The 15,845-nt window shown below is 37.3% G+C and overlaps 1 protein-coding gene across 1 annotated transcript; it reads right to left on the minus strand.

Moving 5' to 3' along the window:
• Positions 1-142: 142 nt before the first annotated feature.
• Positions 143-15,808, minus strand: rpgrip1 (RPGR interacting protein 1). Its single transcript, XM_074662136.1, has 29 exons — positions 15,718-15,808; positions 13,760-13,813; positions 13,543-13,648; positions 12,778-12,983; positions 12,592-12,694; positions 11,120-11,248; positions 10,875-10,980; positions 10,772-10,795; positions 10,342-10,488; positions 10,185-10,258; positions 9,901-10,097; positions 9,087-9,187; positions 8,914-8,964; positions 8,004-8,183; positions 7,810-7,927; positions 7,553-7,701; positions 7,118-7,454; positions 5,818-5,963; positions 4,931-5,163; positions 4,717-4,832; positions 4,323-4,522; positions 4,089-4,237; positions 3,849-3,912; positions 2,596-2,644; positions 2,340-2,434; positions 871-1,060; positions 704-788; positions 491-618; positions 143-369 (listed from the first exon to the last, which is right to left on the minus strand). The coding sequence occupies exons 1-29, from the start codon at positions 15,806-15,808 to the stop codon at positions 143-145; spliced, it is 3,855 nt and encodes a 1,284-aa protein (XP_074518237.1).
• Positions 15,809-15,845: the final 37 nt, after the last annotated feature.

The raw sequence follows: 15,845 nt of genomic DNA on the forward strand, positions 1-15,845 counted from the left end.
TCTCAAGTTGTTAGCGTCTCAAACTGAGGAGGGGGTTGAGGCTGACACTGACACTGACTCGTGTAATTTTCTGTCTGAGTTTAAAGAAGAATCTCAACAACATCCAGAAAAAATGTCACATTTCTGCTGTTAACTGGTTTCCCTAAAAGTCACTCTCGTAATCAAAGTCTAAAACCTCCATTTGTTGATTTTTAATCTCCTCCTTTTCCTCCTTTTGCTCCTCTTCTGCTTCTTCTCCGTCAGTGCTGGCTTCGTTGACCATTTTGCCTCTTTTATGAAACTCCTGGTAAATCCCTGTCAGAGTTTTTGCTGCTTCCAGGGACACTTTGAGATGCCCGATCACCTCTGTCCCTTCATCTACGCTCACAACTGGAGAAAACAAGAGAAACAAGCTGTGAATACTCGTGAAAAAATGACGTCTCAGTTTTTTTTATTTATAGTGAATTTGAACAAATTTAAAAAGACAGTGTCACACAAACAGAAAACCTACTGTCAAGCTGATGGTCGATGACGTCGTTTCCAGTTAAGAGGACTTCCTGTAGGTTCAGGTAAGCATATCCAACATCCACACACTCTTCGTCCTCGTCCATTGGCTCACTAACCACGGTGAACTTCAACCTGCCGTTCAGACACACAAAAACTCACTCAACGTGCTGAGACAAAACTCTGGATTCGATCTACAAAAACTGAGGCGCGGCCTTACCTTCCACGGTTTGGGTCAGTGCCTTCCAACATGGTGTAGAGATACTGTCTGAGGGGCGACGCCTGAGAGCCGTCCACGTAAATCACTGAAAGAAACGAGGAGTGAGAGTTTGAGAAACACTTTATGAAGACAAACGTGAAAGGTCTGGAAAGTTTCGCCTTCCTCACCTCGTGTGAAGTTGTAGTAAATGTTCTCCCCCTCTGACGGTTTTCGCAGTGACATGGGTGTCTCTGTAGTTTCCATGGGGACGCCCAGCAGTCGGTACTCCACGTAGATGCGCTGCACCGATTCGTCCAGCGCCACATGTGACGTGGGTTCGAACGTCAGGGACAGAATCTCAACTCTGAGGTTGGTTCCCTTAAAAACAATAAAACCAACCATTAACCTCCCATGATGCAGTTCGCTTACCGACCAATTTACAGTAGACGTCAACAAAAACGTGGAAGCAGCATTTAGCTTCTTTTATTCTGACGAGTTATCGATCTTCAAACGCTAAATTAAATCTGTTGGCATCTTAAAAATGTCTGGTTGTTCTTTAGTCAGTCGTCAAAAACAACACCATACCATGGAGTCGACTTCTATCAAGTTGTGAGTACGGATGCACGATATCAATATCAGTATTGGCCGAAGTTGGTCATTGTTTTTACATATCAGTATCGGCCGATATTTACTCACTAGCCGCCGGCATTTTCAGAGCACCTTGAACAATCTTTGAAGACCTAAATAAAACTGTTTTCTTTGACTACGTAAACACCAAAACTAGCGAAGAAGACCGCTCTTTCTTTCTACCTCGACACATCATCTCAGATTGTTTCTTGTTTTCGTTTTTTTTTTTACCAATATGCATATCGGTAAATATCGGTTATCAGTATCGGCCAAGATTTTCATATCGGTGCATCCCTGGTTGTGACTGTTACAGAGCTATGAGTCTCTTAGGCCCCATCTACACAACAATGTTTCACCCTAAAACCCTAAAAATCTTCATTTATACGGAAACACTGTAGTGAACATTCCAGGCCTGAAGGTGGTGCTCTAACTGTCTTGTCCAGAAGCAGCTTTTGGTAGATCTCTGCTAAGAGCAGGAGTGGAGCAACAGATGCTTATTTTGTTGAAAGACAATCAGCAGATTCAGCAGATTGAGCACGACACAGTAGTCTGCTCAAACCGGGTGTCAGCAATTCCTCTAAGAATCCACTCTGGAGGCAGTTTTCAAAAAGTAGCGTTTTAGGTGGGCTGAAAATCTGTTTTTGTGTAAACGAGAGACAGAAACACAACAATACTTTTGCGTTTTATTTCAAACCGTTGTCACGTGAACGGTTCCTTGGTGCAACGACTGACCGTGCTAACTGGTGAAGAAGCAGATTTTATCTTCAAAGTGAAACGATGCTTTACTGTTTATGGTTTGGGACATGACTTTATCAACCTGAGTTGGTGTTTTTATATTTCTCAGCCTGGTTAGTGTCAGTGGATAATTCAGTCATGAGCATCGATCGTTCACCATCTGTCCAATTGGTGTTAATTGGGTAAAAAACAAGATTTTTGGTCGTCGCTTTACAAACCATTGTACGCCGCCCTAACTGTTGTCCAACAGTAAATTGGTCTGTATCAAAAGGATAAATCCATCGATGAACAGTACCTTGTTTATTTTTTGTGTTGGTGGGATAACGATGATGTCGCTCTGTGAGGAGCTCGTCTCTGAAGACTCTGGAGCGTCACTTTCACTTGAAGTTGCTGAAACAAACAAAAAAAAATCACATGAGCTCATGATTGTACATTGGTCTGAAGAAAAGCTTTTAAGTTTAACACTCTCACTAAAAGAGAAGGTAGGACTTGGAATTTAAAGCGACAAATACTGATAGCAGGTGTGAAAAAGTTGTGATGTGAGTGGTTACTGGATTCTCTTTGCTCCTCGTGTTCCCTGTCCTCCATTGACACGTGACCCTGTAAAGAAAAAAAGAAAAACTTTTAAGATATTAAAGATATCTTAAATCTTAAATATCTAAGGTATTTTCTATTTTTTTTTATCTAAGACACTTTTTATATTTATTATATTTTTGGATATTAAAGATATTTTTAAGATATTTAGGATATCTTATAAATTAAATATCTAAAGTAATTTATATTTGATTTAATACAATATTTTTACGTTTACCGTATTTTTTCACATTTGAATTATTTAAGATATCTTATATCTTGAAAATCTAGGGTATTTTATAATTTTTTTACTAAAATATTTTATATAAATAATATTTCTTAATATTTAAGTTACTTTAAAGATATTCAAGGTATCATATCAAAAATTTCTAAGGTATTTCATGTATTTTTTAACTAAGATATTTTTATATCTATTGTATTTTTCAATATTTAAGATATATTAAAGATATTTAAGATATCTTATTTCTTAAATATATAAGGTATTTTCTATTTTTTTACTGAGATATTCTTTATAGTTATAATATTTTCTAATATTGAAGATATTTTTTAGATATATATAGGATTTCATTTATATTGAATATCTAAGGTATTTTATATTTTATTAAATAAGATATCTTTATTTTTATTGTATTTTATAATATTTACGATATTTACGATGTCTTATATCTTAAATACCTAGGGTATTTTATTTTTTTTACTAAAATATTTTTATTTTAATAATATTTCTTAATATTTTACATATTTTTATATGTTACATATTTTCAAGATATCATATCAAAAATTTCTAAGGTATTTTATATGTTTTTTATTAAAATATTTTTATATTAATTGTATTTTTGATTATTTAAGATATTTTTAAGATATTCAAGACATCTTTTATCTTAAATATCTAAATGTTTTCATATTTTAACAACTAATATATTTTTACATTTATTATTTTTTTAATATTTAAGATATTTTTAATATTTTAGATGTCTTATATTTTAAATATCTAAGGTATTTTTTTTAACTAGGATATTGTTATATTTATTATATTTTTTAATATCTAAGACATTTTTAAGATTTTTAAGATATATTTTTAAAATTTTTTTGTATTTAATTATTCATTCTTATCTGTTATTGAAAATAAGCTTAATTAATGCTGTTTCTTTCCTAAATTGAATAATATATTTTTTCAAGGCCTGTGCAGAGAGTCAGATTGTGCCCATACCTCAGTCCTTCCAGACCTGGAGGAGCTTGGTCTCACCACCTTGAAGAAAGTTTCCTCTGTAGGTCTTTGAAAAAGATTAAACAGATAGATATATTTTATCAGAATGTGAGTTTATATTTCAGTGAGTTCAAACTACAGACTGTTTATAGAGTGGACAGTGTGGCTCAGCTTTTCACCATCGTACGTGTTTGAAGCCCAAATACCAACACCACAGGCGCCACCATTAGCAGAGATACTTACTGCTTTGGTGTCAGATCATCCAGTCCTGCCTCAGGTTTCTGATGTCTGGTACCCCGGTGAAAGTCACGGGCAGCTTTGGTGGATCCTTTCTTGTTTAAGGTCTGGCGGTTGGGCGTTGGGATCTTAGAGCTGAGTTTCTCCGGTTGGGGCTGAAGATAAATGAACAAAAATGAGTGAAAGAAATAAAACACACGAACAGTAGCCACACAAAAACAGCTCTGTAAGAACTGGTACCTCCACACTGGGCCTCACTTGGGGTACCTGAGATCTCTCTGCCTCCTTCCTCCTCTCCTTGCCTTCAGTTCTTTTCCTCACTCTGAACTCCTTCTCTTGTCTTGCAGCGTCCAAAGACGGATGTAAGGGGTACTTCCATTTTATCATGACCCTGAGCGTACATCGAGGTCTACCAGCTGGATCTCTGAGGACAAAGTCGCCTGCAAGAACAGACACAACATGACGGGTACTTTTCTGGTTCTCCAACGAAGACAAAGAGTTTGTTTGTTGACGATCCGCCCGGTCCATATAGGATGGCGCCTGGGCCGGTTGCCAACCCCTGAATTAGAATCATGTTCCATCAACATCTGAATTCATGTAGTCTCTTACTTTCTCCAGTCTTCTCTTCTCATACCTCTCATGTCTTGGCCTGAAGCAAGGGCTCGCAGAGGGATCGGGGCCTTGGCAAGAAAGGCTGGTGGTATCTGGTCTTCACTGTTTTCAAACAGATAAACCCACAGACTGCTGGACCTGGGCGGAGAGCAGGTAAATACTGTAAGTTTACAAGTTCTGGAAGATTCCCACAAACAGAAGAAACCACTGCCCTCTGTAGGATTTCTATGTCATACCTCAGGTAGTGCAATACGTCCATCGTCACTGCTAATGAGTAGCTGGCGGCGTCACTGAACAACGGGTCCACATCGCACTTGATTGTTTGAGAGACATGAGGTGGCAGGTCGTAGAGCCTGTATGTCAGGTAGGCGTCAGCAGGAAGTGATGGCCAGTGAGCGTTAAGCCCCACGCCATATTCCATAACGACCTCCAGCTCATTTAGGATCCCCCCACCGTGGTCGTTCACCTCCTGCAAACAGCAGTGAAGATACTTTGTCCCAAAAATTAAAATGTTAATTTCAACAGGAATAATCCTGCTCCATCGTCTCCTATCCATGTGTGTCAGTGTCAGTGTCTGCCTCAAACCCTCTCCTCTGCCTGCATGTTGATGTTTTGGTTGTTTTGGGTGGAGAGTGGCCATGGTTACATCAGCCAATCACAAAGTGCTGAGTGCGCAAGTGACTTTGCATGTTGATAATCTGCACACACTATATTGAGGGGTCTTGCATTTTCAAACACTGTTTAGAAGGTATTACTGTCGCTAGTTTGGCCAATCAGAAGCAAGAGGCTGTGACAGCTGATCTGCTTCAAATCTCCGTTTCAGAAAAAATGGATGACATCAGGGAGACTACGTCAGTTAGTTGTACAGTCTATGGTAGAAACATGCTACAGGTGGTTGCTGTGTTAGTGAGTGTCTTCATGGTGTCACAGTCAGAGGAAGTGGGTGTGCTGCAGCTGGCACTGAGCCAAAGAGGAGGAGCCCAGTTTGAATGTTGTGTTTACTAACAAGTAACAAGAATTCATTCAGACTCTATCTTTAAATATGTCCCATGATTATATTCAGCATATCAGCTAAGTTTATCATCAGTTCTCATATATGAACATCAAATAACTCTAATTTTACCTCGTATGCAGAATCTTGCCAGTCCAGAAAGATCTCCTGTAGACGCTGTCTGGCTTTTCCTTCTTCTCTTACTGTTTGAACCGGCTCTGCAGAGTCAAACAGGCGCACACAAAACTCCACCACACCAACGATTTCCCCCTCAGAACCTTGTGGTGAAAAAGAAATGGTGATGGACATGCGCATACTATCATGAGACTACTGTTAAATGGTCTAACCCAAGGGTTTGCAACCTGCAGCTCTGGAGCCTCCTTTGCAGTGGCTTCTTGTAGCTTTATCTATTTTTTATTTACAGAGGGTGTTGATGATTTAAGACATTGATACTAAATAAAATCATGCGTAAACATTTTGTTAAACTAAAATTGCAGGATAGATTAATTTAACTGACAACGTGCTAGCTCAAACAACATGATCCATTTGAAGCCAGTTATAAGCCAACAAAAAATGGTGGGTTGAGAGATATAATCAATAAACGTCATCAAGTTCTTGTGTTCTTTCAAAATTTATGAATTTTTTGCAAACTTATATTGAAATATATATCTGAAAAATTTGGATTTTTTTTTTTTTTTAATTCAAGTTGTTTTTTTTGTTTTTTTTTGCTAATTTTTGAAATTTCCAATTTGTTTGAAATTTGTGGGGGGGTTTTTTCAATTTCAAATTTTGGAAAAAAAAAATCCAAAATTTTGCAAATTATTTAAAAAATTGAAAAGCCAAGGCGTTTAATTTAAAAAATTAAAAAATAAAAATTCTCATTTGGATAATCATTCCTTAGATTTTTACTATGTTTGAAGTTAGATGCATTTGATAGTCTTTTATGTTATAATGAGATTTTTTAAAACATTTTTTAATTTTCTTTTTCTTTTTTTGCAAATTTTTTGAAATGTGATTTTTGTAGACTTTTTGCATTTTTTAATTTTTTAAACTTAATATAAATTTTTAATTTTTATATATTTATTTTGCAAGCCTATTAAATTTCATTGTTATTTTGCAAATTTATAAAATGTTATCTTTTTTTGCAAATTCTGTAAATGTATTTTTTTTCTAAATATTTGCAATTTTTTTAATAGAAAAAATCTTACACATTACATGTACAATTTTATAAATTCAAAAAACTTGCTGTTTAGATAAAACTTACTAGATTTTGTCTAAGTATAGAATTTTATACATTTTACTGTCTTTATTGTGAAGATGTAGTAGGTTTTGTGGCTCCTGAATGACTTAAGTCCAGATGAGCTGAAGCTCAGTGAAGATTGCACACCCCTGATCTAACCCGACGTAAACACCAGGTCATGAAATCACTCACTGGTGATGTTGGCACATCTGTTCATCTGCTGCCCTCTCCTTTCCACAGCGCCAACCAGGGACATGTGTCCACTCCCGTGGGTCAAAAACCTGACACCTCCTAAAGCCTGGTGGAGCTCCACTCTGACCTTTGACCCCAGGTTTTCCATCCTGCAGATATCCCGGGCCGTCAGGGCGTAGTGGGAGGTGAAGCTGTAGGTGGGTTGGTGTCCTGACACCAGAGGAGTGGAGTGCGTCTCAAAGTCCAGGAGGCTGTATGTGCAAAAGGTGACGAGGTCTTCACCTCCTGGGTAGATTCTGCCCATGGCACGGAGCCCTGAGGGCGTGAACGTCGCCCCCTGGAGGTGGAACAGACGCACAGATGAAAACTTGATTTAAGGAGGTTTGGGACTTGTAAAAAAATAAAAGTGAAGTGGAAAGTCTGGGTAACTTAGACCTTCAGGTGGATTTCCAGCAGCGACTCTCCAGGCCTCAGCTGAGGAAAAGTAACCTCTTCAGTCCGGACCACGTCCTGGTTTTCAGCAGGCCATGTGTACTGTACTGGAATGGTCTGTTTGGGGCCGTAACGGACTTCTCTCAGCTGAGCTTTGAAGAGAAAATGAAAACAGGGTTTGGAGGTCGTTCTCTTTGTATTTAAGTTTTAAAAAAAAAAAACATTAAAATGTCAGTTTCACAGTAGTTGGTAATTCCTACCCTGTAAACTGTTGATCTGAAGCAAAAACTTTGATAAAATTTTTTCTTTTTCTGCCATCCTTCTCTTGTTATCCTCCCTCTCTTTCTCCACTTTGCGCTGAACTGTGCTCAGCTCTTCCTTAGGAACAAACATTTAGGAAGAGTTCAGTGGAATCGAGTCCAGCAAACTGGAATAAGAGCCACATACCACGTACCTGTAGGTCTTTACTGATGCTGTGCTCCAGAACGAGCAGGTTTCTAGTTTTTTGTAGTTCCAGGACGGTCTCAGCGTGCGATGCCTGGATATTCGTCATCTCATAGAAGCAATCTTCACTCTTTGCACCAGTCGTGAGAAAGTCCAGCCTTGCTCTGCCTTCCTGTTGGAGTCTGAAGGCCTGTTGTTGGGGGTGAAGCATGCAACACGTCAATTTGTATGTAAAGTGCAGAACAATTCATATAAACCACCTGTTCTGAAAACAGGAACACAGTCAGCGTCATGAAATGCTTTTATTTCCTTTACTTTTTAAATAATTTCTATTTCAATATATAATTGATTTTGATACAAATATTGATTCTCCAAAAAGTGAAAAATTGATAAAAAAAATATTTATAAAAAATAAATAAATATAAATAATAAATAACAATAAATACATAAATGAAAAAATGTACAATTATTTTTATTATAAAAAATAATACTTGAAAGAGTCAAAAAATAATAGATAAATGAATAAATAAAACTTAATAAATTATTAATTTAATAAAAAATATTATAATATTTTTTGTATTATTTTGTTACTTTTTTATTTCAAAGTCAATGAAATTAATGATAAAGAGTGTTTTCTTTACTAAATTATTCTCTTTTTTTGTAGATTCAAAGTCTTAAGTAGTGTCTTCAATGTGTAAAATAATTAGAACAAAGAAAAAAAAGAAAAAAAAAAACACAATAATTTGAGATAGTATGTCAAATGACTGAAAGGTGTTTTGCCACCATTGCCCTAAATTAAAGGTATCTTGCTAATAACCATTTTTTTTATGTTTCTATGATAGTTCACTCACCAGTGACATTAAAATGATTCCTTTTATGCCAAAATATTAAAAATATAGAGAAAGAAAGAAAGAAAGAACCTTGATCTGCAGGAGGACTTCACTGAGCTCTTCCACACTCATGTCAAATTCCTGAAAGACAGAAAAGAGAAAAGATAAAACTATACAAGGAAAAATATTATATAACTGTAATTATGATCTATTTCTCGTATTTTTGAATAAAACTTTTTTTTGTAACATTTATCTTGACTGACCTTGGTGACAGAGTCCAGTCTCTTCTGCAGAGCAGAAATCTGCTCTTTGTAATGAAGAATCTCTTCTTCCAGGTGTTTTTGTTTCATCATCACAGAAAGCTCTGAAAATAAATGAAAAGTGAAAATAAACACATTAATTAATTTTAGTCTGTTGGTGGAGCTGTCAAAAATGAATAAAAATGAATAAAAAAAACAAATATTCTTGATAAATTTATATTTCTAATAAAAAAATTGAATTCTCTAAAAAGTAAAAAAATAAAATAAAAGAACATTTAAATAAATAACTTAAAATAAAAATTAATGGATATTTTAATAAAAAAATATTGATGATCTAAAAAGAACCAAAAAATCAAATGAACATATAAATAAATGAATAAAAATAAAAATTAATGGATTATTTTAGGAAAAATATGAAATCTCTAAAAAGTAAAAAAAAAATAAAAAAATAAAAGATTTTAGAAATAAAAGAATTTAAACATAAAGATTAATGGATAATTTAAATAAAAAAAATTAATTCTCTAAAAAGTAAAAAAATAAAAAATAAAGAACATATAAGTAAATAAACAAAAATCTAAATTAAAGGATAATTTTAATAAAAAATATCAATTCTCTAAAAAGTAAAAAAAAATAAATAAAAGAAGGTAAAAATAAATAGATAAAAATAAAGATTAATGGATAATTTTAATAAAAAATATTAATTCCCTAAAAAGTGAAAATACACTGTCTAACATTAACTCTTATATATTTTGGGTGATGTTTAACTTGAAAATTATACACAAAAATGTGTTACACACTTGTTCCTACCCACTCCTACCTTTTTGTCTGGCCCTCTGCTCCTCTAACGCCTCCTCCTTAGCTTGTCTCAGGTTTTCATTTCCAAGCTTCGGTCTGTCTCTTCCTTCTCTCTCTGCTTGAAGACTCTCCTCAGGCACCTGTTGGATTCTCCTGCTGCTGTTTTCCTCCTCTCCGTCCCTCGACTGGTCAGCCTGGTTCCTTTGAGTCGCTATAGTCCTGGGACAGAAGGAGAAAAGCAGGTATGTGACATGAAAACACTCATTATACACCTTGAATATTGTGTTTCAGGAACTTCAGGTTCACCTCTCCAGTAGAGTGTCATAGCTCTCCTTTATCAGATCCCTTTCTCCTTCCAGATCAGAAATTCTCTCCTGGAGCTGTCAGGGGGAAAGAAAGATCAGTGTCAAAGCTCGTTTGCTTTCTTGGGCTGGATTCACACATTTGGATAAAAATCCTTTACCTTGTCGGTGGTCTGTAAAGACAGATTAGAGGTGGTCAGCTCAGTCTCCAGAGCCAGAGTTTTCTGACGCTCGTGCTTCAGCTGCTCGGTCAGTTCTTTGACTTTGTCCAGGAGAGCTTCCTGACTGTCCCTCAGTGATCTCTGGCTCTAAGATGTTCAAACATAAACATGCAACTGTAAGATTTCGCTCTGTTAATCCCTCTTTCAGGTCTACACTCCTTCTCGCCCTCTACGCTCTGCTTGTGAAAGACTCCTGGTGCTCCCAGCCCAATGCGGCTCCGAATCACTAGCCAGACTCTTCTCGTCTGTTGTGCCCAAATGGTGAATGAATAACCTAACTCTATACGATCCACAGAGTCTTTTTCTAATGAATTAAGATTTATCTACATATATACAGATGGACATAAATATACTGTTCAGTGGAAGTTACCTCCTGGAGCTGGTCCTCATACGACTGCAAGAAAAAAAAAGTTTTGTAAAACATCTTTTCAAAGAATCCAAACAAACAGGAAATGACAGATTTGTATTTTCACCTCTTGAAGGTTGTTTAACTTCTCCTGGGTGACCCGTAGAGCCGTGCTCTTGTCCGAAATCTGCTTTTGTAAACGGATCAGATCGATGTCGTCTCTTATGGTCATTCTGTTAAGAACAGGAGATATCAAATGTTGAGTTCATTGATGCATTTCTCAGACAGCTCTATGGGAAAAACACATAAAAACAGTGCATGGTGCCTTCACTCCACTGTGTGGAGCAGCTGTAGAGGTGTTGTGCTGTGTACCTGTGTTTTTCAGTCTGCTGCCGTCTCATGTCAGTCACAGCTTCCTCGATCTCTTTCTCTTTCTCTCTGAGCACCTGGGCGGTCAGCTCCAGCTCTGCCATCCTCGCTTGCTCTGCCACGCTGGGTCTGCTGAGAGGGGGCGGGGCAGAGAGGGCAGAGGGGGGTCAGGGTTCGGCGTCAAAACTTTTGAAATGAGAGTAGATTTTTTTTTGATTGCTGCCACCGCCATTGCTGAGTTTCCCAAGGAAACGCTGACGTCCGCTTTGAGCATGCTCATCCAACAGTACCATAGTTACGACTGTCGCAGACTACCGTGTTCTGCTGAATCTGCTGAATCTGTGACTGTATTTAACAAAATGAGCATCTGTTGCTCCACTTCTGCTCTAAGCTTTCACCAATACACCAGATGATCGACCCAACTCTACTTCAGTGGCTCACTGTAGATTTAAATAAATATCAATAAAATAAAGAATTTTAATTGATTATTTTATTATTAATTAATAACATTTCTTTTTTTTTTTTTTTTTACTTTTTGCAATTTTTTTTAAATTCATTTTTTGTAAAGTTTTTTTTAAATTAATTGATAAAAATTCCAATTTTTTTTAAAGATTTTGCAAATTTTTACATTTCATTTTTTTTCAAATTTCTGCATTTTTTCCCCCATTTTTAAAATCATTTTAAAATGGAGAAAATTTGCAAAAAAAGGCAGTTTATTTTATTTTATTTTTTTTGCAAATTTATGAATTTTTTTGTGTTTATTTTTTTGAAAAAAAATCACAAAAATACTGAATTATCTTATTATTTATTTATGTATGAAGTTTATGATATTACATAGTTTTCTATTTTTTTAATATTTGCAAATTTATTGAAAATAAAAACCTGAGATTCATGTCTCTTTGTCCTGGCAGACTACCTGCGTTTGTTTATATCTGGCACGCCTCGCGCGTGGACTGATACACTAAGCGGCGAGTGCCTCGTAGCCAGCTGTGGCTCTGCAGCGGAGGTAGCGCCGTTATACGACATGATGAGAACTAGAGCCTTTTTTAGCGGTGTTTTTGTGTGAAAGTAACGCGCTGAAAATTCTCTAAATAAAGCGTGAATGCAGACCCATATCAGATTTTTTCAGTGGGAGTCCGTTTATTTGTGTTTTTGGTCAAGTAAAAATTGGCCCTGTCTGAGTGCAGAGGAAACCTGCAGAGGAGCAGGGAGGGGGGGTTTGGTGCGAGCGCTCTGGGCTTCTGCTGCACAAAAACACTGCTGTAGGGGTAATTTCTGCCCTAAACCTTGTGATAGGACCAACTTGTCCCATCCCGGGGTATCACTTTAAGGTCTTTTGTCTTTTTTTAAAGTATTTCACAACAACTGGGATGTATAGCTTGAGTGTAAAGGCCGGTTGGATCTGTTAAACCTGCCTTTTACCTCATTATCCTACGAGCCAAGTGAAGGTTCCTCATCTACGATCACAAACTTACAATCTCTCCACCTCCATCCTCGTGTCCTCCAGCGTGGGGCCGTACCGGGGCGGGGCAGTGTGAGGGGCCCTCTTGACTCCATGATCCATTTCCCTGGTCTTACCTTGTTGGGTGGGGTCAGAAAGTCAGTGAATGAGTAAGAAGCAGCGATCCACCTTGGTCTCACTTCCTCTACTCAGTTTTTACCTTTACTGAACCTGTGTGGCGTGCATCCCCCGAACTCCAAAATGTGCTGCTTGGCCAGGCTCAGTTTGTTCTGTAAGATGCTTTTCTGGCTCTCCAGCATGGCCACATGGGCCTCAAGCTCCTGTATGGTGTCCTCCATGTTCCTCTCCTTCACCCCACTGGATCCGGGTCGAGCCTGGTGAAGACGCGTCAGTCTGGTCGACATTCTGTGTCAAAAAAAAAAAAAAAAACGGTTTATGAAGGTGTTTCCAAAGCAAAACCACCCTGATCAAAACAAACCAACCGTCTCATTTAGGCTGCGTTCACACTGCAGCTCAAAGCGCCCTGAATCTGATTTTTCACTTAAATATCAGTGTAAACAGCACACATTCAAATGTGATACTGAATGGGATACATATCTACTGTGGCTGGTAGGAGTCATACGGTTTGTGAAAGGAACAACACGAATGCAAGCGCCACAACACGATGGAAGTTAAGAGGTTGGTTATCCCAATCGACACCAAAAATTTGTGAAAGTAAGAAAATAATTGTTTTATTTTATAACTTTAGCTATGATAGATATAGCTACGAAGCTAACCTTATGACATCACTGATTAATTAAGCTAAATTGTGAGGAGCTGTAGGAGTATGAGCTGTTCACATCCCAGTTCGCAGACAAGCCACGTTAAAAAATGTAACAAAACAAAAACAAAAAAAATCAAATTTGAGCGTTATGGACGGCAGTGTGAACGTAGCTTTTTGTTTACACAGTGTTTATTATCCTACCTGCGAAGCCTTTGCTCCTGTGTGTGCGTGTGTTGCCTCAGCACACTGTTTTCTTGCTGTAGTCTAAGACACAGCTCCTCTGGGTGCTCTCTGGGAAACCGAGTATCTGTCAGATACAGGAAGATCAGCAGGTCAGACCCTGGTGTGTGAGTTTCATTCAAAAACTGAAAGATGTGACGTAGCATAACAAACGATGAGCGCTGTCGAATGTTTTTACCTCTGGTTCTGGAAACCACCTGCTTTCTCCATGGCTTTAAACTTTGTTTGGGATCTGAGAAAAAACAGAAATGACTATTAATGGAGTAAGACACTACATCCAGACAATTTATAGTAAATGAACCGTAGCCAGCTATATGTAGTGCTATCGGCAGTCCACAGAACAGACCACTGCAGAATAACTGCTGACTGTGGGTTGGAGTCAACATTAGCACAAACAGATTAGCCCTTTTAGCCTTTAGCTCGTGCTCTATCTCTCTCCTGTTTCTCTTTCTTCTGCTCTTCTGTCCTTTTTCTGTCTGACAGTTAGGCTCCAGTGTCCACCATCACTACAAAATTAATCACAGAAATCCTTTTCAACAGAGAAAAACACAGATCTCTCTTCTCTCATAGAAACTTTGACGTGCCGTAAATAATTCTGATCTGGAAGCTACGAAGTAGTATTTAGGAAAAACTTATATTAGTGCTGATAATCTCATTTTAAAGTGTGGAAGGGAGATTTTTCAAGACCACTTAGAAACTCATCACAGGGACTTTACTGTCTTCTGTGGATTATGTGAATCTAACACATTTTTATAGCTAAGATCTGAAAACTTAAAGTCATTAAAGAATAATTGATTTCTAATTTTATCGACTCACGTTACGAACTAAGGTTGGGCATCAAGCAACCTAAACTAATGTTCCATTAGGGATGGGTATCGTTATGGTACCGATGCCCGGTTCCCTTGCAATCAGTACTCAACGGTTCCAATTTTTGGTACTTTTGTGTATTTTTGTGGTAATATATTTTCAATACTATTATAGTAGTATAAAATAGTAAAATGTCAACGTTTTTAATTTAGCATATTTATTTCTCAGTATATAATCTTACAATGCTGTGTTCATGTCCAGCATGGAATATCTCCTACTCTTCCACTCTCTCACAGTCACAAGGATGTGTTCGGGTACCTAAACATGGTACCTTTTGATTTTATGTGAATTGGTTCCCGGCACTATAGACGGAATTTGGTTGGCACCTATGAAAGAACCTGATTTGGTACCCATCCCTACATTCCAGTTCTCCTGGAGTTGTTCAAATTTGTAAATTTCAGTTCCTACTTTCAACACCCAGCCTACCAAAACGCTCACACATACTGTTTGAGAAGGCAGATATGATCACTTTCCGATACAAAAACCGTTTCCGATTTTGTTCCGGATTTTTGTTTTAAAAGTTTTTCACAAGGTTTTCAAACATAAAGACTTTTTTTGATATTTCTAAACTAGTTGAGAATAACCCTGTGAGAGATTTAAGTAAAGTTCATATAATTAAAACCAGAGAAGCACTCAGAGAGCACAGACCTCCTTCAAGCATATTGTGATTGTCACCAACACTTTCGTCCTACTTTAATGTTATACTTCCTTTCAGCAGACTGACTGTAACAATCTGGTGTTAGTTGCAGGTTTGTACAATAATTTATTTCCTGACAGTGTTGAAAATGATGATGACCCAGTACATATTTCATATTCTGGATCTTAGTATCCAGAATATTGCCAGGATCTGGATCTATTTTACATCTGTCAGAAATGATGGTGACCTTGTCTTGGATTGTTTTTCAAAGCAGTCCGACCATTTATGGTGGAGTTATAAACACATACGGTGAAAACGGCCCTATCTCACAATGATAAAGAATCTTTTAAAAAAGTCCTAGATCCAGACAGTGATCCAGATCACCTCCAAAATTTAACCACTTCTTCCTTATCCTATTTTTAACGTTTCCTGAAAATTTCATCAAGATCTGTTAATTAGTTTTTGAGTTCTGTTGTTCACAGACAAACAAACTCTCCTAAAAACAGAACCTCCTTGGCGTTAAAAGAAGTGGATTTGAGAGTCGTTAGGATTTGTAAAAGGAACCAGAATCGTTCAAATTCAAACAATGCCCAACCTCATTCATTACACAGTGTTTTAACACACACACAAACCTGGGACTGCCGGGATCAGTCCCCCTCTTGTCAGCCCGACATCCCTGACTGGAAGGTCCCCGGCTGTTTCATCCACCACAGGAGGAGTCATAGCGCCGGTTACAAACCTCTGGTGTGTTTTGGTGATT

This window comes from Halichoeres trimaculatus, unplaced genomic scaffold (assembly GCF_033239565.1).
Source record: "Halichoeres trimaculatus isolate MK-OKI-2021-1 unplaced genomic scaffold, fHalTri1.1 fHalTri1_scaffold_22, whole genome shotgun sequence".
In the NCBI taxonomy this organism is placed as follows: domain Eukaryota; kingdom Metazoa; phylum Chordata; class Actinopteri; order Labriformes; family Labridae; genus Halichoeres; species Halichoeres trimaculatus.